The sequence below is a fragment of the Mus musculus genome, chromosome 5 (assembly GCF_000001635.26).
Source record: "Mus musculus strain C57BL/6J chromosome 5, GRCm38.p6 C57BL/6J".
In the NCBI taxonomy this organism is placed as follows: domain Eukaryota; kingdom Metazoa; phylum Chordata; class Mammalia; order Rodentia; family Muridae; genus Mus; species Mus musculus.
The window spans coordinates 120,609,045-120,636,881 of record NC_000071.6 but is presented as its reverse complement, the minus strand read 5'-3'; the positions used below and the strand labels follow the sequence as shown (position 1 = coordinate 120,636,881).

Here is a 27,837-nt window from a genome sequence, read left to right as displayed (position 1 = left end):
TATGTGTCTGTCTGTCTCTCTGTCTTTCTCTGTGTGTCTCTCTGTCACTCTGTCTCTCTGTCTGTCTCTCTGTCTGTCTCTATGTGCCTGTCTGTGTCAATCTGTCTCTCTCTGCCCCTCTGTCTGTCTCTCTCTGTCTTTTTTGTTTTGTTTTGTTTTGTTTTTTGTTTTGTTGTTGTTTCGAGACAGGGTTTCTCTGTATAGCCCTGGCTGTCCTGGAGCTCACTTTGTAGACCAGGCTGGCCTTGAACTCTCCATCCTCCTACCTAAACCCCCTGAATACCGGGATCACAGATATGCACCACCACAGGATATATCCTAGTCAGATTACAAATGGGCCCAGAGTCTTGACGTTTTTGCCTTAGGTATGGTAGCTACACGGCTTTACACATTTGCCACAGCCCATAAAAACGTGTGTGAAGAAAAGGGGTGAATTTCAGGAGGTAGAAATTACACCTCCATTTTTTTTTTAATTAAGAAAAATGAGCTCATGTTTCTTGCTGAAGCCTTACATCAGGTTACACAGAAAGATAATGTGGGTAATTTAATGCAAAATGCTCCAAAGGGAGAACGTGGGTTATTTTAGATCGCTTTTTAAAAATATCCCCTAACAAAACTCCTTAGGAGTGGTTTTAAGCAGTGCAGGCATTGCAAATAAGTATAGGTTGGCACAACGCTGGAAGCACAATGCTGGAGTCTGAGGAAGGCTTGTGAATCTGGGGCCAGCCTAGGTCTCCACAGTGAGACCTTATCTTAAATCCACCAATCAGCTGAATAGAGCTGGGTAGCTGTCCTAGTTAGGGTTATTGTGGCTGCGATGCACTGTGACCAAAAGCAACTTGGGGAGGAAGGGGTTTATTTTGCTCACACTTCCGTAGAACTGTTTATCACCAATGGCAATTGGCAGGAACTCAGACAGGGCAGGAATCTGGAGGAGGCAGGAGCTGATGCAGAGGCCATGGAGGGATGCTGCTCACTGGCTTGCTCCCCATGGCTTGCTAAGCCTGCTTTCTTACAGAACTCAGGAGCACCAGCCCAGGGATGGTCCCACCCACAGTGGGCGGGGCCCTCTCCCATCTATCACTAATGAAAAGAATGACTGACAGGCTTGTCTACAGCTGGTAGACATTTTTTGGTACATCTTTTGGAGGCATTTTCTCAGTTGAGGTTCTCTCCTCTCTGACGACATTAGCGTGTGTGAAGCTGGCATAAAGCTATCCGGCATGCCTGTAAATCACAGCATTTGTGAGATGGAGACAGGAGGCTTACTCCCCAGGTCCCATGAGGTTAAGAGAGAAACCAGTCTCACAGGTTTTACACACACACACACACACACACACACACACTAAATAAATGTAATAAATTTGTTGTTGTTGTTTCCAAGATAGAGCTTTTTTTGTGTGTAGCCCTAGCTGTCCTGGAACTCATAAAGATTTGCCAGCCTCTGTCTCCCAAGTTCTGGAATTAAAGGTGTGAGCCACTGTGTCCAGCAATTAAAAAAAAAATTAAAGGTAAACAAAAAGAAATATATTCGTTTGAAAGGGGAAATGACAGGAAACAAATGCGGGAGAACCACGGTGAGTTAGAGGCCAGCCTGTGTCGTGGAGGTGAAAGAAGGGGAGGGGAGGAGGGAGGGATTGGAACAGTTTGAAGCAGATGACCAAGGACTGCTTGCTGCTTCCGGTTGGCTATACGGTGGCCATTTGTTGCTAAGTCCTTTCCCCTAGTACCAGTGCCTTGGGTTAAATGCTGTACTATACAACAGAGGGCATCCTGTCTGACCCACAGTAATTACTCTAACTGGGACAGCCTCTCCCTCCTCCACCGGTCAAATGCAAATCACCCGCCCTCCCCAGGGTACTTCTTCAGAGCAGTGCTTTTTCCAAACCAGGCTGAGGCTCCATGAGACATAACCCCATCACTGGCATGGGTACCTCCGCATCACCTACATGGGTAGCCCCATCATCTGCATGGGCCAGGAGCTCAAAGGAATAGAGCCCTTCCTCAGCAGTCATCCTCAGAATGACTGACAGTAGTACATAGGGCTGGGCAAACAGTAGGCACTCAATAATTACCCTTTGGGGGGGCACAGTATACATACACACACATATATACACAGATGCACACATGTCCACATGCAGTAAATAAATGGAATAAATGTGTTGCTGCTGTTTCCAAGATAGGGCTTTTTTGGTGTAGCCCCAGCTGTCCTGGAACTCATAGAGATTCGCCAGCTTCAGTCTCCCAGTGACAGGAGAGAGCTGTAGCCCTGAGACCCGATCCAGCTCCTCCTAATCTCCCGTGTGGATGAAGGAGCCAACTGTTGCATGATGATGCCAAACTGTACCCAGCTGAGAAGAGGCATGGCTAGACCCAGCTTTCCTTCCCCCTGCCCCCGGGAAAGAAAATATTGACCCCAGGACCCACGTCCTGTCCACAGCCTCCAAATTTAGATTAGAGGATAGCTTCCCTTTCTGGCTGCTGTCTGTCCCTGTCAGGAGTGTGTCCTAAGCTGCTGCCTGGCAACAGAATGTGTACTGTTGGCTGCCCAGGCAACCACGGCTTGCTCGGCCTTGGGCTTCTGGGAGTTCCAGACAGGACAGTCCCTCGGCTTGTGCTAAGGTGGCTGGAGACACCTGTGCAACAATGGCAGTGACCTGGGAGGAGTATTTCCGCCTGGTCTTCAGCGAGAAAGTGCAACCGTGAGTGGTCCAAGAGAGGGTGAATGGGGAAGATGGAGGGAGAGCGAGCAGAGAGGCCATCCCTTCTTCTAGGGTCCCTGCAGCCCCGTTCCTTTGGGCAGTTTGGGTGCAAGAACCCTAAGAGAATGCGTAACTCAGATAGGTCTCCCCTCCAAGGTCTCTGTGAGCAGGTTAGAGCCCAGCCTCTAAGCTTCCGTGATGACTAGCATGCTCCTGCCTCCAGCCTTGGCCAGTATCTCAGAGATGAACTCCTTGAACCAGAGTGGGAAGGAATATTTTCCTGTGAGCTGCTGGCCAGCAGAGAAGCTGCATTTTAAGGATGTCAGCTCTGTGGTGTATTGCCTGCAGACCCTGAGACCTGTATCTGTCAAGTTGGGGCAGGGGTGGGGGCGGGGGCGCGTTGACTGTTCTGATGAGGGGCTGGGTGAGCCTTGTTGAATGAGATGTCAGACTCTCTTTGACTCCCTCCCATCTCACCAACCCCCGGGAGAGCTGGGCTCCCACAGCCAGTCTCTCTTGGAGCACTCCCCACGAAGAAACGCTCCCAGTTTGGGTGGTCATCCTACAGACATCCCTCAGAGGGACATCCTTGCAGCTGCTGAGGTCCCTGTCACCCCTCTCTTATCCTACCCTGTTCTGTTGGCTGACGGCTGTACCAAGTGGGTCCATTCTTACCTCCCCATTATATCTACCTGGATGAGAATGACATCCTTGCCGGAGCATCCTAAGCCCCCCATCATGAGCACTCACTGTCCCCAAGCTCAAAACTTGCCCATGTTTCTCATCTCTGGCCAGGGTCACGGCCAGCGTTTTGGGTTATGACCAATGTTTTCTTTCCCCGTGGCCTGCCACAGTCTGTCTTTCAACCAGACAGACTTTCTGACTCCATGTTGAAAATAGTCCTCTAGTCTACTGACTTTTTTAAGGTTTATTTATTTTATTTATATGAGTACACTGTCACTGTCTTCAGATGCACACCAGAAGAGGACTTTGGATCCCATTACAGATGATTGTGAGCCACCATGTGATTGCTGGGATTTGAACTCAGGACCTGTGGAAGAGCAGTCAGTGCTCTTACCTGCTGAGCCATCTCTCCAGTCCTGTCATATTGACTCTTATATCCCAGGGTTCACTGTGACCGGGTAGTGCTTGCTATTAGTGTCCATCTTAGCTGTCTGTGGTCCTCAGGGGAGTACAGCTCCCAGGAACACGGGCTTCTGTCTGTCTGTCTGTCTTGATGGTCACACCCTCTGTGACAAGGACATTGCCTGGACAGAACAGGAACACAGCAAACTTGTGAACAAATTAAAAATCCAGAGTGCCAGCCCCATGCTTGTCATCCTAACACTCAAGAGGTAGAGGCTTCAAGACCAAGAATTCAAGGCCAGCCTGGCCTACATGAGACCATTTAAAACAAAAGCAAACTGACTCTGTAGGTTGTGAGTGAGGCCATCTCAGTCACACACACACACACCCTCCCCAGGGAGTCTGCCCCCTCTTCTTGTTAACTCCTCCCCTTTGGGTCCCTCCAGGAAGCCACTGGAGCAGACTGGGGATGACAGTTCGGTCTTGCAGCTTATATTGGAGAAGAAGGAAGAGTTAGCAGTTGCGGACCTGGGTTTGCAGGCCCAGAAGAAGGTGAGCCTCAGTTGCTAAAATCTGAAGGTTCTTCAGACACACACACTGGTGGTGCCCAATGTGGGTTATACAGTCTAGGGTGGGTCTACACTGAGCTCTGATGCCCTTATCTGTCAAAGGAAGATGGTGTGCGAATGCTCGGTACAAACGCGTGTGTGTGCATTGAGCACCTACTGGCCAATGACCTCCAGCGTTTCACAGTCTAGAGAGGAAAATAGGTGCTGGGGTGGAGGTTGCTGGGCGGGAAGGCACTGGGGCTGTCAGACTCTGGGGGTGGGGGTGGGGAACCTCTAGACAGGCAAGGCTTCCTGGAAGAAGACTCCGTTCAAGGACAAAGCTCAGAGAGTCATAGGGCTTAGCAGTTAACAGCACTGACTCTTACAGAGGGTTCCAGTTCAGGTTCCTGCACCCATACCAGGTGGCTGCCAACACACTGCAACTCCAGCTCAGAGGGGGCAGTGCCCTCTTCTGGCCTCTAAGGGTACTACACTCACATGCACACATCCCTCCCAGAAATACACACAATTTAAAACATAAAAATATTTATTTTTAAAAGCTCAGGGAGTCAGGTAGCTGGAACATGGAGTATCTAGAGGGAAAAAGGTTGAGGGGGGCGGGGAATAAACGGGTCCACTAGCATTCGGGCGGGGGGGGGCACAGGAAGGGGTTGTGTGTAAGCAAGAGAGCAACTGCAGCTAGGAGTATTAGGTGAACAGACACACACCTCTAACTGCATCCCACTCCAAGGAATACCGCAGCACGATAGAGTCCGTGAACCAGCGCTGGAGAGAGCTGGAGCAGAAAGGACAGGAGCTACAGGGCTCCGTCATCTCCTATGACAAATTCCTGAAGGTCAGTGGAGGCTAAGGGCCGGAGACAGGTTGCTGAGGGTCCTGTTTGCTACTCTAGAGTAGCTCCAACTAGGAAAGCCACGTGGGTGATGATACGGGAGGGTGGTGATGGTGTACAGATCGGGTTGTCAGAGGACTGAGGAGGTGCAAGGACCTTGAATCCCAGCTCCGGTGGCTTAGAAGTGCAAACGTGGTTTAGTGAAGGCTGAATAGCACTGCAAGCCCCAGGGTTCTGAGGCTTCCCCTGATCGCCCCCGACCGGTCCTTCCCAGGAAGTTGAGGCCCGGCGTGCAGCGCGGAAAGCCATAGAGGAGCGGAAGATAACGGGCAACCTGGACGCCGAGTTGAGGCGGCTGCGTACACAGCTGAAGGAGCTGCGGCTGCAACGCGCGCGGCTGCAGCGGAAAGTGCAGCGTCTGGAGCCCTGCGCGCGAATACTGAAGCGAGCCCTGGAAAAGCGGCCTGTGGTGAGCAGGGCTGAGGGCCTGGGAACCGCTGTTTTCCCAAACTCTGACAGTAGACAAGAGACAGCACTCACCGAATACTAGGGACCTGCTTGGTTCTCAAGGCATCACCTAAATCAGGTCAAATGGATCCTGTTATTGTAGACCTTATTTTACATGTCAAAAAAAAAAGTTGCAGGAAGTTCACTAGTACTCAAGGTCATGTTAAGCAGGTGTGCGTGTGTGCTTGTGTGCCTGTGTGTGTGTGTTGGGGGGGTGACGGCGACAGCATGAGGACAGACAATAATATAAATTTTATTATTTGTAGAAGGTTAGATTTTGGGGGAGAAATGTATGTGTGTTGGTTTATTGAGACAGGTTTGATTGATTTGATTTGATTTTTGAGACGTGAGAATATAGCCCAGGCTGGTCTTGTACTCCTTACATAGCCAGGGCCAACCTTCAACTCTTGGTAGGTTGGGGGTGGGGGTGGTTTGGTTTGGTTTGGTTTTAGTTGTTTTGTTTTTGTCCGAAACAGTTTTTCTCTGTATAACCCTGGCTGGCCTTGAACTCAGATCCGCCTGCCTCTGCCTCCTGAAGTGCCGGGATTAAAGGCATGCACCACCACTGCCACCATGCTCAGCTCCACAGGGGGATGGGGTGTGGGAGGGGGTCGTTGAGACAGAGTCCCATTCTGTAGCCCAGGCTAACCAGGTACTTGATCTGTGGTGGAGGCTGGTCTTGAGCTTGAGGCAACTCTCCTGCCTCAGCCTCCCCAAGTGCTGGCATTCCAGGCATCAGCCACCAAGTTCTCCCAGTCAGCAACAAAGTGGTGTCTAGCCAGCTTAATTAGCTAGGTTTGATCATGGAGTGTGGAAGGACATGAACAGGGAAGGTCATTTCAGGGCCTGAGATGTCCCATGGCACACCTGGACTGAGGACAGCCCCCCCAGGGTGTGTTGGCAAGCCAGGTGGGCAGGGGAGGAGGATTGCAGGCCATGTGAGTTCCTCTCTTCAGTTTGAGGAGGTTTCTGACCTGGTGGCGCGCTTCGAGACCCTGGTAAGCACAAAGGCAGCACTGAAGCTGGAGGAACAAAAACGACTGGTGGAGATGGAGTCGACCCGTGCGCAGCTGCTTAGTTTGCAGAGTGAGAAGCAGGATGAGATGCTGAATCTGAACCAGCAACGGACGCAACTGGTGGAGCAGTTGGAGGCGGCGCGCGAGCACAGACAGCAGTGGGTGCGCGTCCCCGGGGGCCCACCCACTCTGCTAGTAGGGGTGGGGTGGGGTAGGGGTTGAGGCAAATACTTCGCCTAGGCACCAGAGACAGTGCTTGTGTTAACGCTCAGCAGAACACCTGGGTGCACCTGTTAGGCAGATATAGGGCCTCCCCGACCCTAGGACCGGGTCCCCAATTCAATTGCGATCTGGGCGTGCGTTCCGCAGGAATCTAAGTGGACTGAAATTCTGAACTCAGCATCGGAAAAGACGCTGCTCCTGGGACGTGCTAGGATGGCTGTGCTCAACCTGTATCATCTTGTTCGCCTGCAACAGGGTCGGAGGCAAACCCTGGATGTGAGGGACGTGGAGGGGCAGCTGGAGGAGGTGAGGGGCTCTCCATCGCTCACTGCTCAACACTCCTTTTGGGAAAGCCCACTGTTGAGACACCTACAGCGTAAGGGCCCTTACAGGTAGTGCCCTACTATGCAGCCAGAAAACCACACTCAGCTCCCAGGACTGTAGCCACCAGGTGGCAAGTGTGTCTCATGCAGTGTTGGTTAGATTAACGGAGGCCGGTGTTTGATCATGAGTTGCGCTGATCCTTGGGGTAAGATATGCCAAATCCAGGGGGGTCTCAGGGGTCATGTGAACCATGCAGTCTTTGGCAGGATCTCATGTAACCCAGGCGTACCCCAGACTTGCTATGTAGATGTGGGATTACAGGGGGGCTGTGCACTGTGACTAGCTGAGTTAGTCCCTCTTCTCTATCCCTCCTGTTGCTCCTGTGAGGGAGAATCAGGAGGGTGCTGGGTCTCTCCTGCCCCCCTCTCAAGGCCAAGAATCATTGTCAGGCTGGCCAGAACAGAGAACTGTCACCATCCTCCCTGTCGCTGCCATGGCAAGGGATGGCTATTCTGGTTTTTTCCCTTCTTTGTGTTATGGTCTCAGTGTTTACCCAGGTGATGGACATGAAGAGGCTCCCACAGGCTGCTGTACATGTGCTGTATTCTGGCTCCTGGTGGTGGGGCTATAGGTGTCCGTTCATTTCCTATACTTGAGCAATTAGCACAAAACGAAAAGATGCTATGTCGATGAGGTTACAAGCCAACAAGCCAAGCCTGATCCAAGGGAGACACGACCTGACATGGGTGGGACACCAGGCTGGCAGGGAGCCAGCTGGAAAGATGCCAAGTGTCTGGTTTAGATTCCTTCAGTGGCTGGGCAAGGCAGTGTACCCGCCTTTAACCCCAGCATTCAGGAGGCAGAACCAGGCGGAACTCTTAGGTTTGAGGCCAGCCTGGTTTACAGAGCGACTTCCAGGACAGCCAGGACTATATAGGGACCCTATACAGTCTAAAAGAAAAAAAAAAAATCTGTGTTATATACTATCATTTTCAACACTTAGGAAACTGAGGCAGGAGGAATACCTTGAGTTAGAGGCCAAGTTTGAGTTGTACTTTTATCAATAAACAGAACAAAGGATACTTTTAGGAGGCTGGGCTAGACACTATCAGTGCCTCTCCAGTCAGGGTTCCAGCCCCACCCCTGCCCTGGGCCTGCCTCTGTGGGGGTGGGGAGAGGATGTACTCTGGCCATGTCATCTCTGCCCCCAGGTGAAGCGGTTTATCATGAACATCTCAGCCACACTGGCCAAACTTGCCCTGGCTCAGCCTACAGCTACTGCTTCCTAATCCGGCCTGGCGAACGGTGAAGGGGACCTGAGGGACCAAGTCCCACATTTCTTGGTGTGCAGGCTCAACGTAACCGCTCTCTGACTATCCTTTCTCCTGGGCAAGACAGAGCGGTGACGCCTCACGCCATTGTGAGCCTTCCACGGGACATTCAGTATGAACTCAGTTAAGTAGACAATGGGGTTGACAGCTGGGCTGGTCACTCCATCCACCACAACAGGCTTGGGGACAGGCCTCTCCCAGCTGGCTGGGGGGGGGGGCATTGGACAAGCTCAGATGGAGCCCAGTGCACTCCAGGATGTGCACTTGCTATGTACAGTGGATCTGAGCGGCAGGGGATTATTGGTACCATCTGCTCTTCGGGCCCAACGGGGTAGTCCCCAATGTGTGCCTGACCTGCACTGGGGTCTGGCTACTGGAGGATGCTTCACACACACACACCCAGGACCTCAAGCAAGAGGTGGAAAAAGCCACCAGCAGAATGAAGACACGAGGGTTGGCGCAGGCTGCTTTCTCTCTTCCATGTGAAGAAGGGCAATGCCACCACAGCCTTTCTCTGCCCCGCAGCAGTCCTGAGCTGCCTTGGGTGACTCATTTTCCTCATCTCAGTGACCAGGAGGGACACGCAGGCATGGCCACCTGCTCTCAGCCTCAACAACAGCTGAGACACCTTCCAAAAACATCCTGAGGAAGCCACACTCCTGGTCTACTAGAGGCAGTAAAGTTTATTACATTAAAACTCAATGCTGGGTCAGAGGCATCCACACGGCCCTGATCTCTGAATCCTGAAGGTGTGGAACCAGAAGCCGCTGTGACTTGCAGGGTCAGGACTTGGGTCTGCCTGCTTTGCATAGCTAGACTCCTATGCATCCTTTCAGAGGTCACCCAATGTCCCAGTCAAAAGCAGCTGTTGCTCTGTGGCCATATGGCACTACTCCTCACAGAGCAGCGCCTGTGGAAGGATCTTCCAACAGCACATGGACATAGTCCCTGACGTCCACACCCGGGGCTACCAGGAAGCCCCAGGGCTGCGTCTGGCTCCTCACATCCTTTTCCTCATCTTGCCCTTCCTGGAGGGAGCACCCCGGCCAAAGGCGCCCTGGCGCAGCTCCTGGGCTCGGCGTCGGTTGCGTGCTGAAAGCTGCTTCAGGCCCCCTCGCTGCAGGAAGCGCTGCTTCTGAGCTTGCCGGCGCTGCTTGAGGATTTGCTCCTTGGTCTTGAGTTCCGAGCGCATGCGGCCTGCGGGTACACTGGAAGCTCGGGGCTGGGATGTGCCTGTCAACACAGGGATTTGGGGGGAGCTCAGCCTTGGGCCCGTGCTCATCCCTGTGCCTCACCATGCCTGGCTTTCTTCCTGTTCACACCATACCACCTGCCCTGCCCACCTTGACTACGACCTCGCTTTCCACCTCTGCGGGGCCCAGGGCCTCGCTGGTTGGATGGCCCTTCTTCCTCGGAGTCCCGGTCATCAATTTTCTGCTTCTGCTTCCACTTCTGGTAGCTGAAAGCCTCGTTAAGGAAGTAGCAAGTAGCACCCAAGTTGGAGAAAGGCCCCTTATTACGGGGATGCTGAGGAAACCACTGGGTCCCATCGCAGGCGCAGCGCCCCCTCCTATAGGAGCAGCAGCAAGACACCCGCCCCCGCCCCCAGGCGCAGCCCCTCCTATAGGGACAGCAGCATGACACCCGGCCCCGCCCCTAGACCTGGCCCCTCCTATAGGAGCAGCAGCTGAACGCCCGGCCCCGCCCCCAGACATGGCCACGCCTATAGGAGCAGCAGCAGGTAGCCGCCTGGCCCTGCCCCTCTGCATCCCAGCCTCTCAGGATACAGATCCCGCTTGTAAGAGCTGCTGATAAACCGGCCGCTCTCTGTCTTGATCTTTTTCTTGTCTTCTTGGCCTGACTGCCCCACAAACCGCTTCTTCTTCCGGTCCCTGAAAGTGAGATGGGAGGTTCTACTTTGAGGATCCTGTCGCCTCACTTATATAGTCAGTAGAGGATTAAAGGAAAACAGCCAGTCACACCAGGTCTGCACTGGACACTCAGTTCCTTCACCTTCCCTGGACAGCCCAAGTCTCAAAAGGAGCACGGGAGTTGGAGACTCGGAGCTCGATCCCCACAACACATTCGAGCCCTGTGTGTGTCGGGGGAACATCATCAGAGTCCTTGTGGGCATAGCAGGTAAGAGGCTACCGAGAAAGGCCAGCTTCCAGGGACGGAGTCGCCATCTTGCTCTGAGCAGTCAAAGGGGGACACAGAAGGCCACGCCTGGTGGCACAGGGAATGGTCACTCACCACTTGAGCTGCTGCTGCCCCCGGCTCATGTTCTGTGCTTCATCCCCCATCAGGTCCAGGACTGCACCAGCCACCTGCTGCTCAAAGGCCCCTCCAGCCCCACTGACACTCAGCCTGCAGGGTCAAGTGGGAGATGTGATTAATGGCGCCCAGAGCCTCTGTCCACCCGAAGCTGGGTCCTAAGCTCACACTCACCCCCGCTCACTGTCGAAATCCTTGGGCCGGTAGGGGACATAAAACTCCTGGTCTCGCTGACGGGTCTCCATCCTCCGCCTCTTGGCTCCTTGGCTGGGTCCCGGCCTTGGCCGTTTCTGGCCCACGACTTCTGTGAAGACACCCTGGCAAGCAGAGGCCCAGTGTCACCCTTGTGGTCATGAACCTGGCCCACTAGGACCAAGGGGCCAGGACTCCCCCTTTCCTCTGCCAGAAGGTATCTTCCCCATGTCCTCACCTGCATGCAGTGACCCCTGCAGCGCAGGCAGGAGGGGCAGGGCTGATGTTGGCAATATGCCACCAGGCCCCAGTCCCAGCCCTGACCACACCTGGGGCTGGCTCCTTTTGTTCAAATAGGATGTACCCAGAGTTTTGTGGCTGGGCCTTCAGACTATGACTCTCCCCGCCTCACTGATAGGAGAAGCCACTGCCATGCTGGTGGAATACCACCCTCCAGCCCCAAGGGGCGCGTCTCCCACAGGACCTCAGGCTGAGCCGCTTTGCCACAGCCCAGGCCACGACATCTGGGAAAGGGGTTCTGTCTTTTTTCTTAAGATTTTAATATTCTCTCTCTCTCTCTCTCTCTCTCTCTCTCTCTGTGTGTGTGTGTGTGTGTGTGTGTGTGTGTGTGTATGTACCTACACAGGGGTGCTGGATCCCTGAACTGGAGTTACAGGCAGTTGTGATCACCTAATGTGATGCTGGGAACTGAACGCCAATCCCCTGTCACAGCAGAGCGTCTCAGTATGGAGACTTGCTGTCAACAGGCTGGCCCTGAATTTTCAGAGATGCAAAAGCCTGTGCTGCCCAAGTGCTGGTATCAAAGGCGTAAGCCGGGACAGCTGGTGGGGCATGGACTCCTAACTGCTGAGACAGCGCTTTGGTTATCCCAGACAACCACTCTGTAGCTTCAGCTGGCTTTGAACTTGTGGCTGTCCTCCTGCCTTCGTCTCCATACCCCTCCCCCTCATGCAGACTGAGAAGGTACCCCACTTTCACAGACTGCATGGGGAGATGGGGCTGCACCACTGCCTGTCCCGTGGGCTTCTGGGACCCAGCTGTGTGTCCCCAGCACCAGCTGCCCCTGCAGCCCGCACCTCTACAGTCTCAACCATCTCCTCCTCCTCCTCCTGAGGCAGCTCCCTCTGGGGGGCTGGGTCAGCTGGGCCTTCCTGCCTTTCCTGGCGCCGCTGCTGGAAACTGGCAACAGCTTTCCGGTCCCTCTGCCGCTTGGCACGCATCATTTGGCTGCTTGGGTCCTTGCTGGAGGCATTGATCTCAAAGATGGTCTGTAAAAGGATGCCACGTTTATCAACTAATACCCACCAATCCCCAGCCCTACCCTAAGCCAGCTGCGACCTGTATGCGTGCTCCTCAAGTCTTCACTGTGGGAGGTGGGACCCTAGATATCAGCTACACACAATTAGAGCTAGTCCCAGAGAAAGTGGGTATATTGCCAAGGCCACACAGCCAGGAAAAGCCAGAACCCAGACCTCATACTGAGGGCACTGGGCTTGGATACTAGTTTATCCGTGGTTACTAGTTTACCCGTGGCACACTCTCTTTGCCACTGGCCACATGTTTGGGCTCTCCATGCCTGCCCATGGCTTCTCGGGAGGAATGAACAGGTAAGGGAGACTCAAGGCTGGGTGGGGATGGATGGCAGAGAACACACCACATCCCACAGGGGATTCAATCCACCTTTGAGTGGTGGCCTGCCGTGGGTCACAGGAGTGCTTCAGATCAAGGGGTAAGGGGCCTATGAGTGGACAAGAGGACCATCATATGTGAGGAAGCTTCGTGCTCACAAGAACGTCCATCCCCTTCCACCCCCTTCCCGAGTGGCTCTGAGTCCACTCACTGTGCGCGTGCGATAGTTCTTGATGCTGTCCACCAGCCTCAGGCGTTGGAGCTCTCCCTCCTCAAAGCATGAGCCTGCAGGGGCAGGAAGTGTGTAAGGCCAGGATGGGTTTGGAAGGGCCAGCCCACCCTCACCTCCTCCACCCTGCCCAGCTTACTGAAGAGTGGGTGCAAGCCCAGCTCTGCCAGGTCCAGCTCCTTGGCTCTCTTGATGGACTCAGGCGAGGGCGCTGGCCGTGAGCGCACATACTGCTGCTGAGCGTTGTTGGCCACGCGGTGCAGGCCCTGAAGATCCAGGGATGCCCCCATGGCAGTCTGCAGGCTGCTGTCCTCATCATCCACTACACTCTGGGGCACGCGACCCAGCACTCCGTCCCTGCCAACCGCATCTGCCACTGACAGGGCACACTGAGGAGTCAGCCTACAGTCTATCCCTCATGGCCTACAGACTCCAGGGCAACAGATACAGGCTAGAGTATTATATGCAACCAGACCCCCCACTCTGGCAACAATAGCCCAAGGGTAGCCCCAGCACCCCAGGCCGTACGGTCAGACCCAGCAGACATCTCCTGTGGTCAGACCACTGCACCCCAGCCTGCTCATGATCTCCATGGTCCATGGGGACCCAAGCCCAGTCCAGCCTGGCCTCACCTGAAGGCTCCTCACAAGGACGGGCCAGGGTGACAGAGCGGCCCAGGAACAGGTGTAGGTCAAGCAGGTAGGGGACCTCGTCTGGGGCCACCAAAGAATAGGCTGTGCCACTTCGGCCTGCTCGGGCCACACGGCCTGTAGCGGGGAAAGTTGAGTTTCAGCCAAGGGACCCCAACTCCCTGAGGGCTAGAGCTAGGCCAGGGCCTTTCCTGAACTGCTGCCCCCACCTACAGGGTAGGTGGTCAGGGGTGGGTACTGGTTGGTAGAGTGATCAAAAGCAGGACAAGTACCTCTTGTGACCCGGACTCAAAAGTCCTGGGCACTGCCAATTTGGGAATATTTTTCCCCCCAAGGGTTAATTAAGACTGCAAATTCTCAGCAAAAAAGGTTTGGGCCAGAACTCCTGAAAGGTGTTGGGTCAGAGGGCTGACGGGTCAACAAGCCGATGACCACCAGGGAGTCACAGAGCCAGGACGGGGGAAGCTCCACCTGGCCCACCACTTGCTTGAACAATAAAGTTTTACTGGCACACAGCCAGGCCTGCTCATTTACATATTCCCAGTGGAACTTTCCACTTAACACTGTAGACTGAATTAGCAACAACAAAGATGGTATAGTGCATCATGTAAAAATAGTCACCACTGGGGCCCTTTACTGAAGATGTGCCACCCATGAAGAAGGACGTCACAGTAAATGAAAACACATGTACATGCTAGAGCCTTGAACAGCAGCAGCTGGTAGGGAACAACCCAACAGGCCTCCAGCAGGGTCTGGAGTGAATGGCAGGTATCACACTTCAGCTAGGCTTACTCTATATAGCCTTGGCTGGCCTCAAACTCCTGATCCTCCTGCTTCAGCATCCTAAGTGCTCTGACCACAAACAAGCCCTGCCACGCCCAGCTTTTTCCCATGCCTCCCCTCATTTGCAGGTTTCAGAGGGAGTGGCCTGTCATGTGGCACCTGAGGAATTCCCCCGAGTAGCTCTGGAAACTCCCCAGATGGGAGAGCCAGCTGTTCAGAGAGCAATAGAGACTTGGAGACAGCAGGCAGCCACCAGCCAGGTCAGGAACTGGGTCTCATGGTCAGGGGCTCCTGCGGGCCTTACAGTGAAGTATCAGGACACCAACGCCCAGTGGCTGCCCCTCCTCTGCCCGGCAGATGTGCGTATGAATTCAACCACTCAGTCACACAGAGAACAACTCTAAGAAGCCCCATGCCCGGCCTCTCTCCCATGCACACTTTAATCTGCCTGCATTCATGAACACAGCACACGACTTGGTCTGTGGCAGTTTTCCCAGCCTGAGCGACACCATGGGCTCTGTTCCCAACACCGAAAGAAAGGAAGCTCTGGGAGCTGAGGCTGCCTGTCAGAACCCACCCAAGGGACATTACTTAAGGCCTCAGTTTCCCCAAATTCCCAGCTGCCAGCACGGTACAGCACCCCTCCCCCCGCCCGCCCCCAAGGCCCCCAGTGCAGCTAGGCGCCTCACCCACTCGGTGCAGGAAGAGCTTGCCCTTGGCAGGGAAGCTGTAGTTGATGACGTTGTCCAGCAGTGGGATGTCCAGGCCCCGGGCGGCCAGGTCAGTCACGATGAGGGTGGAACATTTGTTGTGTGTGAACTTGGCCAAGTTGATCTTGCGGGCCGTCTGGTCCAAGGCACTATAGATGTGGGCGCAACTCACACCCTGGCCCATCAGCAACTGTGCAGAGGAAAGGCGGTGAGGGTGGGGGAAGCTTGCAGGAAGGAGCAAGGGCTGGAGGCTGGGCCCAGGCTCGGGCACTCTGGGTCTGAACACTGCTCCCTGCGTCAGCATCAAAGCAGCTCCTACCTAACTTCCTAGCTCTGCAAGGCTGCTGGATCCTGTGTGACCATGGGCCAATTACTCAGTCTCTCTGTGCCTCACAGGACTACGTGGTTAATGTACCATTGAGGAACGAGCCTGAGACACAGGAAGCCTGTGAACACCAACCGCTCTCTCCAAGTTACTATTTTAGTCTCCGACGCTCGGGGGAGGAAGGCGCCGTTAACATGCCGGGTAAATGAGACTCAGGCACCCGTGCCCTCAACAGTGCCCAGGTGTGCCTACTGGGGCGAGACAGTGGCTAGGCAGCCCCTCCCCCAGCCTTCCAGGCTGCTGGCACTCTCCAGATGCAAGCATCTAACTGCGGGTCACACAGGTGTGAATGTACAGAGAAGGCCAAGGGCACGCCACCCTGCTAACACGCTAGCTTTATACTTAGGTGTCAGGCATGGCACAAACTGGAAATTCACCCCCCCAAAAATCCAGGTCCACTAGGAGTTACTGCAGATGACTGGAACAGAAAGCAAGACAGGCCAAAACCAACTTGGGTGTGCTGACAGGGTCTGCACCCTCACAACGGCATTGACAGTTCACCAGTGTCTTCTGATGTCAGCGTGTGGGAAAAGCCCCACCCAGGCTCATGGGCGCGCTATTGCTGCCCTCTGGTGGCCTCCCTTGGAAGTGCAACTCTGGGTGCTGGATGAAGCTGGTTTGAGAGCCCATGGTTTCTCCATCCCCCAGAGCCCCAGCTCACCTCTGTGAGGTACTCCGCATGGTGCTTTGTGGCTACAAACACCACAGTCTGGTCCTGGGGCCGAACGACATTCTGCAGCAGGTAGAGGAGCACAGCAGCCTTGGTGTCTTCGCGCACAAGGAGGAAGGAGGTCTGCGGGCAGAGGGAGGGATGTGGACTCCTGGTCATGGACTGGCCGACTCTGCCCCGGCACTAGCCTGAGGAAGGAGCCCAACACCACCTCACCTTGAGCTGCTCATTGAGCTTGGAGTCTACGTCCAGGCGGATGAGCACGGGCTCTGTGAGGCCTGTTGGGGTGCGGGGGGGATTGCAGGGGTCATGAAGGGGCAGACCCCACCCCCACCCCGAGTCCAGCACCACGCCCCACTCACTGGCTCACCTGCCCGTGCAAATTCCACCAGCAGCTTGGGCAGTGTAGCTGAGAACAGCACCGTCTGGTGGCCCCCAGGAAGGCGGCCTATGATCTCCTGTAGCTGCTCAGCAAAGCCCATTTCAAAGAGCCTGCAGGGAATGGCGGGCAGGGAGGCTCAATGGTAGGCTCCTACCCTAAAGAGCTTGGAACCCTGGCTCCCCTCACTTCAGAACCCCGGCCACGTGGCACTGTGAATCTTCCTGTGTCTGTTTCTCCGCTGTAGGGGAATGAACGCAGCCTCACGCATCCTCAGTGAGCCCTCTCTACTGCCCACAGTCAGCATGGGATGTAACGTTCTTTTCAGCACTAAGTCATAAACTTACAATGATGATGAGCAGATGCCCAGGGATGGGACTACTCAAACATACATTCACATCTCCTGGGCAGACCTAGTCTCCTGTGACCTCCCTCTTCTTTGCTTCCTGAGCGCTGGGGACAACCTTGACTGTTGCTCGGGGTTGGGGGTGGGGTATACCCGTGGCCTCACCTGTCTGCTTCATCGAACACCACATACTCCACACTCTGCAGCTTCAAGTTCATCTCCACAGCCACATGCACCAGACGCCCAGGGGTGGCAATGATTCTGGAAGCAATACACAGGCCAGGTCACTCCCGGCCCAGGACCACCACAGCCCACGACACCTTCCACGCCACTCTCTGGGAAGGGGCCCCAGAGCATCACCCCCATCAACAAACTCACATGTCAGGGTTCTCGTGCAGGGCTGCAAACTGGTCTTCCATTCTAGGGGAAAAGCAAGGGCTGCCTGAGAAACAGTGCTTTTGAATCTGTCCCTCCCCTGCCCTCCCCCACAGCCAAGCAACCCCACAGTTCGCCATGGAGCACACACTATAGGTATGGAAGTGAGAAATGCTTACTGTGAGACACCTGGTCAAGGCCCTGCCCCCGCTGAGAAACAAGGGAGAACCTTAGACTCCTCACCAGCAAAGTGCCGCCAACGCACAGCGCCACCTAGTGACTCAGCTTGGAATTACCAGCTTCACCTAGAACCCTAATTCCCCTAGGGCTAAGTGTCTGTTCTCATGAGTCCCTGGTGCAGCTGTAGAAGTGGGGATCCTGGCTCCACATAGCTTGGGAAGGCTCAGCTGTCTGACAATCACATACTACAGCCCCTAGTAGAAGCCAGAACAGAGAAGCAGGGCAGACTAACCGCAGCCTCAGCACCCAGAGAAAGGCATATCCTATACAACGAAAGCCTCATCAAACTCCCTGACCCAACACTGCAAGCCGACGGGTCCCTCTGCCCTGTCCCAGCTTCCACCACGCGAACCCCTGGCCAGCTTGTCTGAACACACAGAGAAGCTGCTGTTACTGACTAGCAGCTGTGGCCCACAAAGGGAACCCTCAGGCACAGGGGCGTGGCTGCTGAGGGAAGCTGGGATTCCGGGTAAGGAATCCTTACTTGTCTCCACCCAGGATCAAGGCAGTCTTGAGGCCGGTGAACTTGCCTAGCTGTGGAGAGAGGGAGACAGAGGGATCAAAGGCAGGTGAGGGCCAGCCGCCTCAGCCTTCCCACCAGGCCCAGTTCCGCGTGCATACCTCTTTAGTGAACTTCATGGTCTGCAGGGCCAGCTCCCGGGTGGGTGAGAGGATGAGGGCTCGAGCCCCCGTCTGTGCACTGCGTGCCTTCAGCCGCTCAAACATCGGGAGGAGGAAGCAGGCCGTCTTGCCACTGCCTGTCCGGGCCATGGCCACCACATCCTTGCCATCCAAGATCACGGGGATGGTCTGTCAGACATAACGATGGAGGCACTGTCAGCTCTGGCCCCTGCATGGCTGAGGCACAGGTAAGCCACAGGCCTGTCAGCACACCTCCAGTAAGCATCCTTGACTCCTTGTGCTAGGAGGCTCTGCCTCCCAAGTTGGGTCTCCACCTTGTCTCCCATGCAGCCAGCGTGCTGGGTGATCATGGGGTGCTTGTGTGCTACCTGGGCAGGCTCCGCATGGCAAGAGGCAGAGAGCCACAGTCAAACCCCAGCTCTGCTCCCCCCACCCCCCCATGAAATGGCTAAGCCATGTGGAGCTTCAGTCACACAAGGTGACAAGCAAGGTGACAGCTGGGTCCAGAAAGAGCTGTCATGCAGCCACTTGTTCATGGCTGGTATCTAGCTCCTTACCTTCCTCTGGATGGGCGTCGGCACCTTGTAGCCCTTTTTCATGATCCCCTTGAACACAGGGTAACTCAGGCCTGGAAAAGACAAGGGAGTAGTCAGGGCCCACAGCAGCCACCAGGCATTACAGGACAAAGGACTACGCTGTCCGCCAACACACAGAGAGAAACAGAAAGCAGAAAACTAAAAGAGTAGAAGACACTCAACTGAGGCAGGGATGCCCTGCCTGACCACTGCTAGAATTTGCTCATGTCAATTTTTCAGTCTAAGAAAAGGGCCTTGCTTATGTGTTCAACACTGGCCTTGAACTTATGGTCTCTGCCTCTGCCCAGGGGAGTGCTGGGATCACAGGCTTGGGCCACTCTAACAGGTGTGATAGGGATGGGTGTTGGGAAATGGGGGCCAGTGTGGGTAGGAGTGGCCCTTGGGGATCAAACAGACCTGGACCGAGGAGCTGGGAGCCAACACAAGGCCCAAAGACCAATAAACAGTTTTACCTGTTGCCTGGTCAATCTTTCATCTCTGCCATGGCCCCATGTCCTTTTCTGCTTGATCCCCTCATTATCAAGAGCTAGCACTGTGCTCTTGATCTAAACAGCCATCTACATCACTTCTGTGAGTCTACTCGGTTTCTTTACTCCATTCTCCCAGGGCTTTTGTCCTTTTCCTATTGATTTGTAAGAACTCTTTATATATTGTAGATAAGCTTCTGTCTGTCCCATGGGCTGCAGGTATTTTTTGTTTTGTTGTGAGACAGGGTTTTATGATGTAGCCTTGGCACACACCACCATATCTAGCTCCTTTGTACTGCTATTAAAAGGCATTCAGTGGGTGTCTCCGTTCTTGCCATGGCAGCTACTGGTCAGTCAAGAGCAGAACACTTGAGCTGCACTTCCCACACAAGCGTCCTGACACCACTGCATCATCCACAGCTGCCCTCTGCCACCTCCTGTGCCTGCAGGGCTGACCCCTTTCCAGGCCTGCCTTAGAAGACTGTCTGTACTGCCCCAGGCGACTTGGCACCTACCACACTGCCAGGCCTAAGGTAGACATCAGTGGCTAAGCGGAGACAGCACAATGAGACCCCCTCCACCCCCGTGGCCCTGGCTACCCAGCCTGTTTACCCACCCATGGACTGGAAGCCTCCAGACTTCTTCTTTTTCTTGTTCTGGGCTCGCACCATCTCCCGAGTGTCGGGCTCCACATCTGATACGCACTCTGAGGTAGGAAATGAGGGCAAGGCTCTGCCAGGGCCCAGCTGTCGGGAAGGAACAGAGAGATGGTCTCACTCCAGCTCTGGTGGACCACAAGGGTGGGAGGCCTGGAAGTTCGGCAACTCTGATGAGCTCCCCTTGGACCAGGCTGGGGCAGAGGCGCAGGTTAGTTCTACAGAGAGGCTCTGGGGCTTGAAGCTGGGCTTCCTGAAGTCCACACGTAGCCCAGGTTGGCCCTGAACCTGTAATCCTCCGCCTCAGTCTCTTATGCAGCTGGAATCACAGACCTGTATCTGGCGTATTTCTATTCCTTTCTCATTTTCATTTTGAAATTAGTTCATTATTTCATCCATCTGAGAAGAGATGCTAAGCCTACCGCCATGTAGCTATAAATATAAGATGAACCCAGGTTCTGTAGCTAAATACCAGGGATCTGGTGGTGTAAACAGAACACAGATATTTAAGATGCCGTGTTTGGTGGCTACTATGCTGACCAACACAGACACAGGCCATTTCCTTCAATAGAGTGCTCACCAAACACAGTGCTGCTATCTTCCACGCTTCCATGCTGTCCTTTAAAAATGCATCACTACTGCAGTGTGCATGCACACGTGCGTGGAAGCCACAGTGTGGGTGGAGGCCCGAGTGTCCTGTGGCCATAGCCAACTTTTAAGACTCAGCTCTATCTCTCCACCCTGGTTAAGTGGGGTCCATCATTTCTGCCATTGGTGCACTCCAGGATGGTTGGCCTGTGAGCTTCTCAGAAATTCTCCTGTCTCTACTTTCCATCTCCACCCTAGGGAAGTTGGGGTTGCAGATACGGTGATATCCATCTTTTTAAATGTACAGATGTCTTGCCTGCAGATATTATAGGCAGCATGTGTGTGTAGTACCCAAGGAGACCACAAGAGGGCAGTGGATCCCTTGGAACTGGGTGAACTGAGTCCGGATCTGCTTTTATATCCAGCTTTGTAAGGCAAGTTCTAGGGATCAAATCAGGTCACCGGGTTTAACAGGCAGGTGTTTCTACCTCCTGGGCCAACTCTCTGACTTCTCAATCTGTTTTCTGGCTTAAAAATAACATGTTTCAGGGCAGGCGAGATGGCTCAGCAAGTAACACTGACTGCTCTTCCAAAGGTCCCAAGTTCAAATCCTAGCAACCACCTGGTGGCTCACAACCACCTGTAATGAGATCTGGAGCCCTCTTCTGGCGCTGTCTGAAGACAGCTACAGTGTACTTATATATAATAAATAAATAAATCTTTGGGCCGGAGCGAACAGGGACTGAGCCAGTGGAGTTGACTGGAGCAAGCGGGGCCAACCAGAGTGAGCAGGGTTGACTGGAGTGAGCAGAGGTCCTAAAATTCAATTCCCAACAACCACATGGTGGCTCACAACCATCTATACAGCTACAGTGTCCTCACATCCATAAAACAAATAAATCTTTAAAAACAAAACAAAACATGTTTTATGTGTCTTTGTATAACTTTTCTGTTTCGTTTTTGGTCTTTTCCAGACAGGGTTTCCTGTGCCCAGGCTGGTCCTCTGAACCCCCAACCCTCTTGCGTCTACCTTCTGAGAGCTGAAATGGCAGGTGGGTGGCCCCAGAGCCAGTTCCTTCACTAGACTCCTTTTGATGACACTCATCAGGTACCTTTTAGATTCTAATGAGAGAGGTGATTGTATAACTTCTTGTGGGTCTTAGGAAGGAACATGGTGGCACGCATCAGTCATCCCAGCACCAGAGAAGTAGGAGGATCAAGAGATCAAACCCATCCCTGTCTCCTCCTGAGTCCAAGGCTACTTAGAGCTACACAAGACCCTACCTGGTGCTTTAACATGATGGGCTATGACAGTCACCTCAATATGACAGTAACCAGCACTCCGGAGGCAAAGGCAGGAGGATCTCTGTGAGTTCCAGACCTGCCAGGGCTACACAGCAAGACCCTGTCTCACATCAAAACACAATGACTAAATAAAGATATACAAAAAAAGCAGGGCAGTGTGGTGGCGCACGCCTTTAATCCCAGCACTTGGGAGGTAAAGGCAGGTGAATTTTTGTTTGAAGATAAATTAGGCCAAGATTACTTGAAAGACACAGACATGCCTAGCACAGACAGGGCCCTAGGTTTGGTCTCTAACCCTGCCCAAACTAAAGGTGTGTGTGTTGGGGGTGGGGAATGAAAAAGGCTGTCCCAGCTGGGCATGGTGGTGCACGCCTTTAATCCCAGCACTTGGAAGGCAGAGGCAGGCGGATTTCTGAGTTCGAAGCCAGCCTGGTCTACAAAGTGAGTTCCAGGACAGCTAGAACTATACAGAGAAACTCTGTCTCGAAAAAACAAAAAACAAAAAACAAAAAACAAAAAAAAAAAAAAAGAAAGAAAAGAAAAGAAAAGAAAGAAAAAGGCTTTCCCCACTGATCCTAAGTCAACAGACTCTGCACCCAATGTAATATTCTGGTTTCATTGCACCGCACAAAGATGTTGGGTTTTTTCTTTTTGTTTTTTTAGTTTTTGTTTTTTGTTTGTTTATTTGTTTGTTTGTTTTTCGAGACAGGGTTTCTCTGTATAGCCCTGGCTATCCTGGAACTCACTCTGTAGACCAGGCTGGCCTCGAACTCAGAAATCCACCTGCCTCTGCCTCCCGAGTGCTGGGATTAAAAGCGTGTGCCACCACTGCCCGGCTTGCTTTTTTTCATCTTTATTTATTTATTTTTGGTGGAGGGTAATGGTACAGTGTGAACTTGGCTGCTCTCCCGTTCATATTTACATCAGGTGTGCGACAAGCCCTTTAATAAGCATGTGTTTCCCGGGTTGGAGGAGCCTTTGGGTTTTTTTGTACAGCAAAATATTAAGAATTGGTGGTGGCGCTCTTACCAGCTCAGGGTGGCCTTGGACTCCTGATCCTCCTGCCGCCACCACTCCTACCCTGGGAGCTAAGATTACAGGTGTGTGCCACAATACCTGCTTTTACCTGGTGATGGCCTTCAAACCCAGGGCTCTGCACACGCCAGGCAAGCGCTCTATCAACAAAGCTACATTCAGAGCCCACAGGCTGGGTTTTGACTTGTAAAGTTTATTACGTCTTACTACAGCCAGCCTGTGCCGGACTGGGCCTCAGCAAAACCCTTGGTCTGAACCACGGGAGCAGCCTTCTTGTATTTGCCAATGAACACCAGCGTTCTCATTGCCTCTAGCTGTCTCTGCACATTTACTGACCACTTAACGAGTGCAGCTCATTGACTGAGCTGGGAAGGAGAAATGGAGAACCAGATATACCCGCTATGCACAAGACGATGGGCGTCATGAACGATAGGCTTTTGTGCCCCACTTGGTGATCACACCTATCCCCCAAGATGAATACAACTGGAACCGGACCATCCCCAGTTCCAATCCTGCTGTCCTCCCTGACATTGCTGGTGAGCCTGGCATAGCTAGAGCACGACATAAGTCCGTAAATACTAGTTTAGTTTAAAACCGGCTTCTCAGAAGAGTGGTCCGGCCTTCCCTTTAATTTTCTCATCTAAGACCGCCCCAAACTCAGGCGGACCTTCCGCACTTGCACTTTCTATTGGCTGCGTAAACTCGAGCCCGTCCCCCACGCGAAGGGACCCAATGAGGGACCGCGATTAGTGAGACGGACAAGCGGAAGGGCGCAGGCCGAGAGCCCGAACAGGGAGCCCCCTCGCGCTCTTACCTTCCTCGCCCGGGCGTCATCCTCCGCCTGGATCTCGAACTCGCCGTCATCCGAGTCGCTGTCGCGGCCTTGGGAAGCCCCAGTTCGGCGTTTCCGCAGCCTCTTCTTCTTCCACGGCGCCATGGTGGGACGCGACGGCGGGCCAGGTCCCACACGTCTGCCAGCAGCCATGCGGGCCGGGCTCTTAGACCCGGAAGAGGGCGGGGCCTAAGGGACGCGTCGACTGCGCGGGGGCGGAGCCTGTGAGACGCAAGAGCGGCGTCGAGAATCCAGGTTTCACCCGTAGGGCGGGGCCGGGCCTGAGGAAACCAACCAACTTCGCAGGGGCGGAGCGTCAACATGGCTTTATCAATGGGCGAAGCCAGAAGGAGGAACCAACAGAACGGGGGCGGGGCCTAAGTGGTGTACCAGCCGGGCAGAGGCGAGGCCTGAGGGACATACCAACTGGTGGGGGCGGAATGTGTCAACTGAACCGTGATAGATGCTTAAGGGACCTACTAACTGCGCGAATGCCAAGCTGTGAGAGATGTGGTAACTGTAAAGAGAGCAGGACCTGAGGGACATAACAACTGAACGTGTGGACAAACTCGAGGAATGTACCAACCACGCAAGGTTGACCCTACCAAGGGGCGGGGCCTAATGGATGTACAGATGAGGCTGGGGGTGTGGCCTGTGGAACGTACCATCAGCGCGAGGGCGGGGTATAGGGACGTACCAGTGCGCAGGGGTGGGGCGTCGCACCGGTTGCCCAGCAAGGGATGCGGGTGGGCGCGTGTCGCTGTGGCGCCCTTGCTGATTCTGTGCTATGAGGCTTTAAATGTGGCGGAGACAGAGCTTTCTGGCCGGAGGCTCCAGGAGAAAAAGCACCAGGCATGGAGATCCCGTGACGCCTGCGCTTTCAGCTCTGTAAGCTGGCCGGTGCGTTGCTACTCTGCTGTTGGGAGCCTGAGCTGGACTCGGGGAAAATGCATTTCGTATGAGACTGGTTGGCGAGGACTGGAACGCACCACGTTTGCAAAGCGCTTTGCACAAGGTAGGAATGGGGGGCGACAGTAGCTTGGGAGCCCCTTTCCCTCTTCCACCCTAATTAGTTTGTCTGGTTGGTGCCATTCCCCTGCACGCCCGCAGTCGTACTATATTTGTTGAGCATACACTGTAGGGTGTAATTGTGTATTTACTTATTCATTAAATATTTGCTGACGGCATTTTCTCCCGTCTTCACAACTAAAAAGACAGTGCCTGCTTTAGCCTGACCCATGCACCTCAGACGCCAGGCGATCGTGCAGTTCTCCGTGGGAAGTAGAAGCGGGAGGATCCGGAGTTAAAGGTCATTCTTGGCTATATAATAAAGTTTAATATAGTGAGTTTCAGGCCACCTTGGACTACTGAAATTGGGTGTCGGGGACGGGCAAGAAAGTGAAGCACTTCCAAGGTGTCCACTGAACAACAGTAGTCCTTTGAGAAAAACCAGTCGCTTTCCCTCAGCAAGAAAAAGCCCTTTTTGCCCTTGGGCTTGTTATTCCAAGCTGCTGCTCTTACTTGGAAAAGCTGATTGCTCATTCCGACCCCTATTACAGGGAGCCCTGGAGGCTGAGTCTGTCAGGCACACCACACCCACTGGGCAACGTGAAGACCCCGGTGGCACCGGCCCAGCAGCGGAATGAAAGCCCTCCACCTTCAGCACCGCAGTCCCACCAGCTACAGGGTCAAGGCCAGGGCATCCTATGTGGATGAGACCCTGTTTGGCAGCCCAGCAAGAACCAGACCTGCCCAACCAGACTTTGACCCACCCTGGGTGCAGAATTGTAACCGATCCAGAGGAGTGGGCCCAGGACCACCGAAGGGCTCTCTGGCCAAGAGAGACTGTGAGTCCCCCTCTTCCAGGGGCAGCACCCCAAACCTCACACCAAGGAAGAAAAACAAATACAGGTAAGGTGGGGGGTGCACTCCTGTTTTAAGGGTGGCTGTCTTGGTCCCTTTCCTGGTTGCCGTGATAAAATACTCTTGGCAGAAGGAACTTGGGCAAGAAAGGGTTTGAGTTGCTCTCCTTGGTTATAAGAAGTCACAGCAGTGTGGGGTGGAGATGGTTGGTCACATTGCATGCTCAGCACACTCTCTTGCTTTTATTCAGTCCCAGGGTATCTGACCCCCATCCCCCGCTTCTGACACCCCAGGCATGTGCAGGTAAAACACTAGTACTAAGGGGAAGGTCTATCGTAGGTATGGCAGCGGGCCAGCCTGACATAGCTGATTGCTCTCTGCCACTCTCCTTCCTGATGATCCCAGATCTTGCCAAGTTGGCAATTGAAACTGACCACCAGAGTAGCCGTCAGGTCTCCTGGAACAGCTTGTTAGGGACCTGTTGTGTGGCCATGGCCAAGCGCCTTGGTTCTTTTTTTTTTTTTTTTTTTTTTTAGATTTATTTTATGTATATGAGTACACTGTAGCTGTACAGATGGTTGTGAGCCTTCATGTGGTTGTTGGGAATTGAATTTAGGACCTGGACCTCTGCTTGCTCCAGTCTTCCCCGCTCACTTGGACCAACCCTGTTTTCTCTGGTCCGTCCCACTCTCTCAGCCCTGGTTGCTCCGGCCCAAAGATTTATTTATTATTGTACATAAGTACACTGTAACTGTCTTCAGACAGCACCAGAAGAGGGTGTCAGATCTCATTACGGGTGGTTGTGAGCCACCATGTGGTTGCTGGGATTTGAACTCAGGACCTGTGGAAGAGCAGTTGGTGCTCTTACCCACTGAGCCATCTCGCCAGCCCCATAAAAATTTATTAAAGGAGATTCTGGGGAGGAGGGGAACTATTCAAGCAAAAATAATGTATTTCTGCTGAGCTCACATAGACTTTTTTGGAAAAGTACATTTATATTTGGTTGTTTTGGGATGGGAGGGATGTGCACTGGTAAAGGCCAAAGGACAACTTGTTGGAGTCAGTTCTTTCCTTCTACTACGTGCATGCGGAGGATCAAACTCAGGCTGCAGGCCGCCAGTCTTGGCCACAAGCACCCTTACCCACTGAGCCTTTTTGCTGTCCCTAAGCGACAGTGTCTGCTACTTCTGTTTATGTGGCACTTAATGGGCCTAATCACTCCCATTAATCTGGAGCTGAGCAGATTCAGGAAGGGGTCTGTCATCTGTCCTTTTGTCTCCAGGAGAAGAGAGCGGGAAGCCCTGAGCTGCTTTGGACCTATACCTGTCATTGTATTAAAGAATGTCAGGCTTATTTGTGGGTACCAGGCAGGCTCTGCTGCCTTACTTTATCGTGGGAAGTGAGGTTGCAGAGGGCTTTAGGATCATCGCCACCACCGGTCACAGTGCCCTTCCCTTTTTCAGGCTGATTGGCCATGCCCCATCCTACTGCGATGAGTCACTGTTTGGCACTAGCAAGGAGGGGTCTCGGATGGCCGTGGGGGATGCTGCAAAGCTCCGGACCCTTTTCTGGACCCCACCAGCCACCCCTAGGGGCAGCCACACACCTTGCCCCAGGGAGACCCCTCTGCGAGCCATTCACCCAGCTGGACCCTCCAGGACAGAGCCCAGAGTGACTGCAGGCTCCCAGATGTCATCCCAGGATGGGTTGTGTGTTCCCTGCTCTCTGGGACAGAGGCGGTCCCATTCACTCACCCACCTAACTGTCCCCAGCACGGGTCATCCAGCTTCCAGTGCTCCCCAGACCAATGGGCCTTGGAGTCCCCGGCCTAACACATCAGGGGCGACTGTCCAGAGTCCCCTGGTCACTTCCAAGGCATGCTCAGGTCGTGTTTCGGGGCCAGCTCCCCCTCGGCGAGGGGCCTGTCCTCCCAAGCCGAAGCCTCCTTGGAAGTGAGATTCTCGTCAGGGATGCTTTTGGCCCAAAGCCAGGACTCAAGCTCGGGTGGGGTCCTATAGAGACAACGGTCCCCAGGGCCTCCAGATGCTGGAAACGCCTCCACGGGGTGCCACGGTGAGGATGGGCCATATTGTCCTAGTCCCCACAAGCTCAGGATGTCCCCAGCCTTCTCTGAAGGGTGTTTGGGGTCCTTGAGATGTTGTCTCTCTAGCGGTGTCTCAGCCGCCTTCTGCATCGGTGCCAAGCCCCACCCAGCTCCCTGCAAAGGAGTATGTTTTTTACAGTGATCTGGAGGCTCTGAGGAAGTGTCCTGGGCTGTGCGTGGACCCAAGTGGGTGGGACATGGGAAGACATTATTTTAGTATTCATGTATTTATTCCATGTATTAAATGAATTTGGATCACTAAAATCGGTAGTGTGTT

At 53.8% G+C, this 27,837-nt stretch overlaps 3 protein-coding genes across 5 annotated transcripts; 2 read left to right on the top strand and 1 right to left on the bottom strand.

Annotated features, from left to right (window-relative positions):
* The first annotated feature begins 2,646 nt into the window (after nucleotides 1–2,646).
* Cfap73 (cilia and flagella associated protein 73) lies at nucleotides 2,647–8,547 on the top strand. The gene is made up of 7 exons (NM_001195094.1): nucleotides 2,647–2,702; nucleotides 4,235–4,340; nucleotides 5,088–5,192; nucleotides 5,464–5,658; nucleotides 6,653–6,874; nucleotides 7,082–7,240; nucleotides 8,470–8,547. Exons 1-7 carry the CDS (start codon nucleotides 2,647–2,649, stop codon nucleotides 8,545–8,547), a joined length of 921 nt encoding a protein of 306 aa, NP_001182023.1.
* Nucleotides 8,290–23,800, bottom strand: Ddx54 (DEAD box helicase 54). Of its 2 annotated transcripts, none has more exons than NM_028041.2 (20): nucleotides 23,576–23,752; nucleotides 19,794–19,923; nucleotides 18,672–18,742; nucleotides 18,094–18,282; nucleotides 17,957–18,006; nucleotides 17,236–17,277; nucleotides 17,023–17,118; nucleotides 16,503–16,624; nucleotides 16,349–16,410; nucleotides 16,124–16,255; nucleotides 15,057–15,267; nucleotides 13,567–13,701; nucleotides 13,074–13,310; nucleotides 12,917–12,990; nucleotides 12,153–12,344; nucleotides 11,038–11,180; nucleotides 10,843–10,956; nucleotides 10,377–10,481; nucleotides 9,933–10,048; nucleotides 8,290–9,822 (listed from the first exon to the last, which is right to left on the bottom strand). In NM_028041.2, the coding sequence occupies exons 1-20, from the start codon at nucleotides 23,744–23,746 to the stop codon at nucleotides 9,590–9,592; spliced, it is 2,625 nt and encodes an 874-aa protein (NP_082317.1). In that variant the 5' UTR covers nucleotides 23,747–23,752; the 3' UTR covers nucleotides 8,290–9,589. The 2 variants fall into 2 exon arrangements, 1 of the variants encoding a protein (NP_082317.1); XR_878688.3 differs by having other exon boundaries at nucleotides 9,253–9,822; nucleotides 15,061–15,267; nucleotides 23,576–23,800.
* Nucleotides 23,801–24,292: 492 nt separating this feature from the next.
* Rita1 (RBPJ interacting and tubulin associated 1) lies at nucleotides 24,293–27,824 on the top strand. 2 transcript variants are annotated; one of them, NM_133908.1, is made up of 4 exons: nucleotides 24,293–24,608; nucleotides 24,808–24,902; nucleotides 25,153–25,504; nucleotides 26,920–27,824. In NM_133908.1, the coding sequence occupies exons 3-4, from the start codon at nucleotides 25,236–25,238 to the stop codon at nucleotides 27,410–27,412; spliced, it is 762 nt and encodes a 253-aa protein (NP_598669.1). In that variant the 5' UTR covers nucleotides 24,293–24,608; nucleotides 24,808–24,902; nucleotides 25,153–25,235; the 3' UTR covers nucleotides 27,413–27,824. The 2 variants fall into 2 exon arrangements, with proteins under 2 accessions (NP_598669.1, NP_083372.1); NM_029096.3 differs by lacking the exon at nucleotides 24,808–24,902.
* Nucleotides 27,825–27,837: the final 13 nt, after the last annotated feature.

Excerpts from the sequence above, each read along its gene's own strand:
- Ddx54 (NM_028041.2), bottom strand. The coding sequence starts at position 23,746 with ATGGCTGCTGGCAGACGTGTGGGACCTGGCCCGCCGTCGCGTCCCACC. Across the intron at positions 15,268-16,123 it reads ATGCGGAGTACCTCACAGAG|TTGCTGATGGGCCAGGGTGT; the intron begins GTGAGCTGGGGC and ends TCCTCTGCACAG. Across the intron at positions 13,702-15,056 it reads GCTCTTCCTGCACCGAGTGG|GCCGTGTGGCCCGAGCAGGC; the intron begins GTGAGGCGCCTA and ends TCCCCGCTACAG.
- Rita1 (NM_029096.3), top strand. The coding sequence starts at position 25,236 with ATGAAAGCCCTCCACCTTCAGCACCGCAGTCCCACCAGCTACAGGGTC. Across the intron at positions 25,505-26,919 it reads AGGAAGAAAAACAAATACAG|GCTGATTGGCCATGCCCCAT; the intron begins GTAAGGTGGGGG and ends TCCCTTTTTCAG.
- Cfap73 (NM_001195094.1), top strand. The coding sequence starts at position 2,647 with ATGGCAGTGACCTGGGAGGAGTATTTCCGCCTGGTCTTCAGCGAGAAA. Across the intron at positions 5,193-5,463 it reads CCTATGACAAATTCCTGAAG|GAAGTTGAGGCCCGGCGTGC; the intron begins GTCAGTGGAGGC and ends GGTCCTTCCCAG. Across the intron at positions 7,241-8,469 it reads TGGAGGGGCAGCTGGAGGAG|GTGAAGCGGTTTATCATGAA; the intron begins GTGAGGGGCTCT and ends CTCTGCCCCCAG.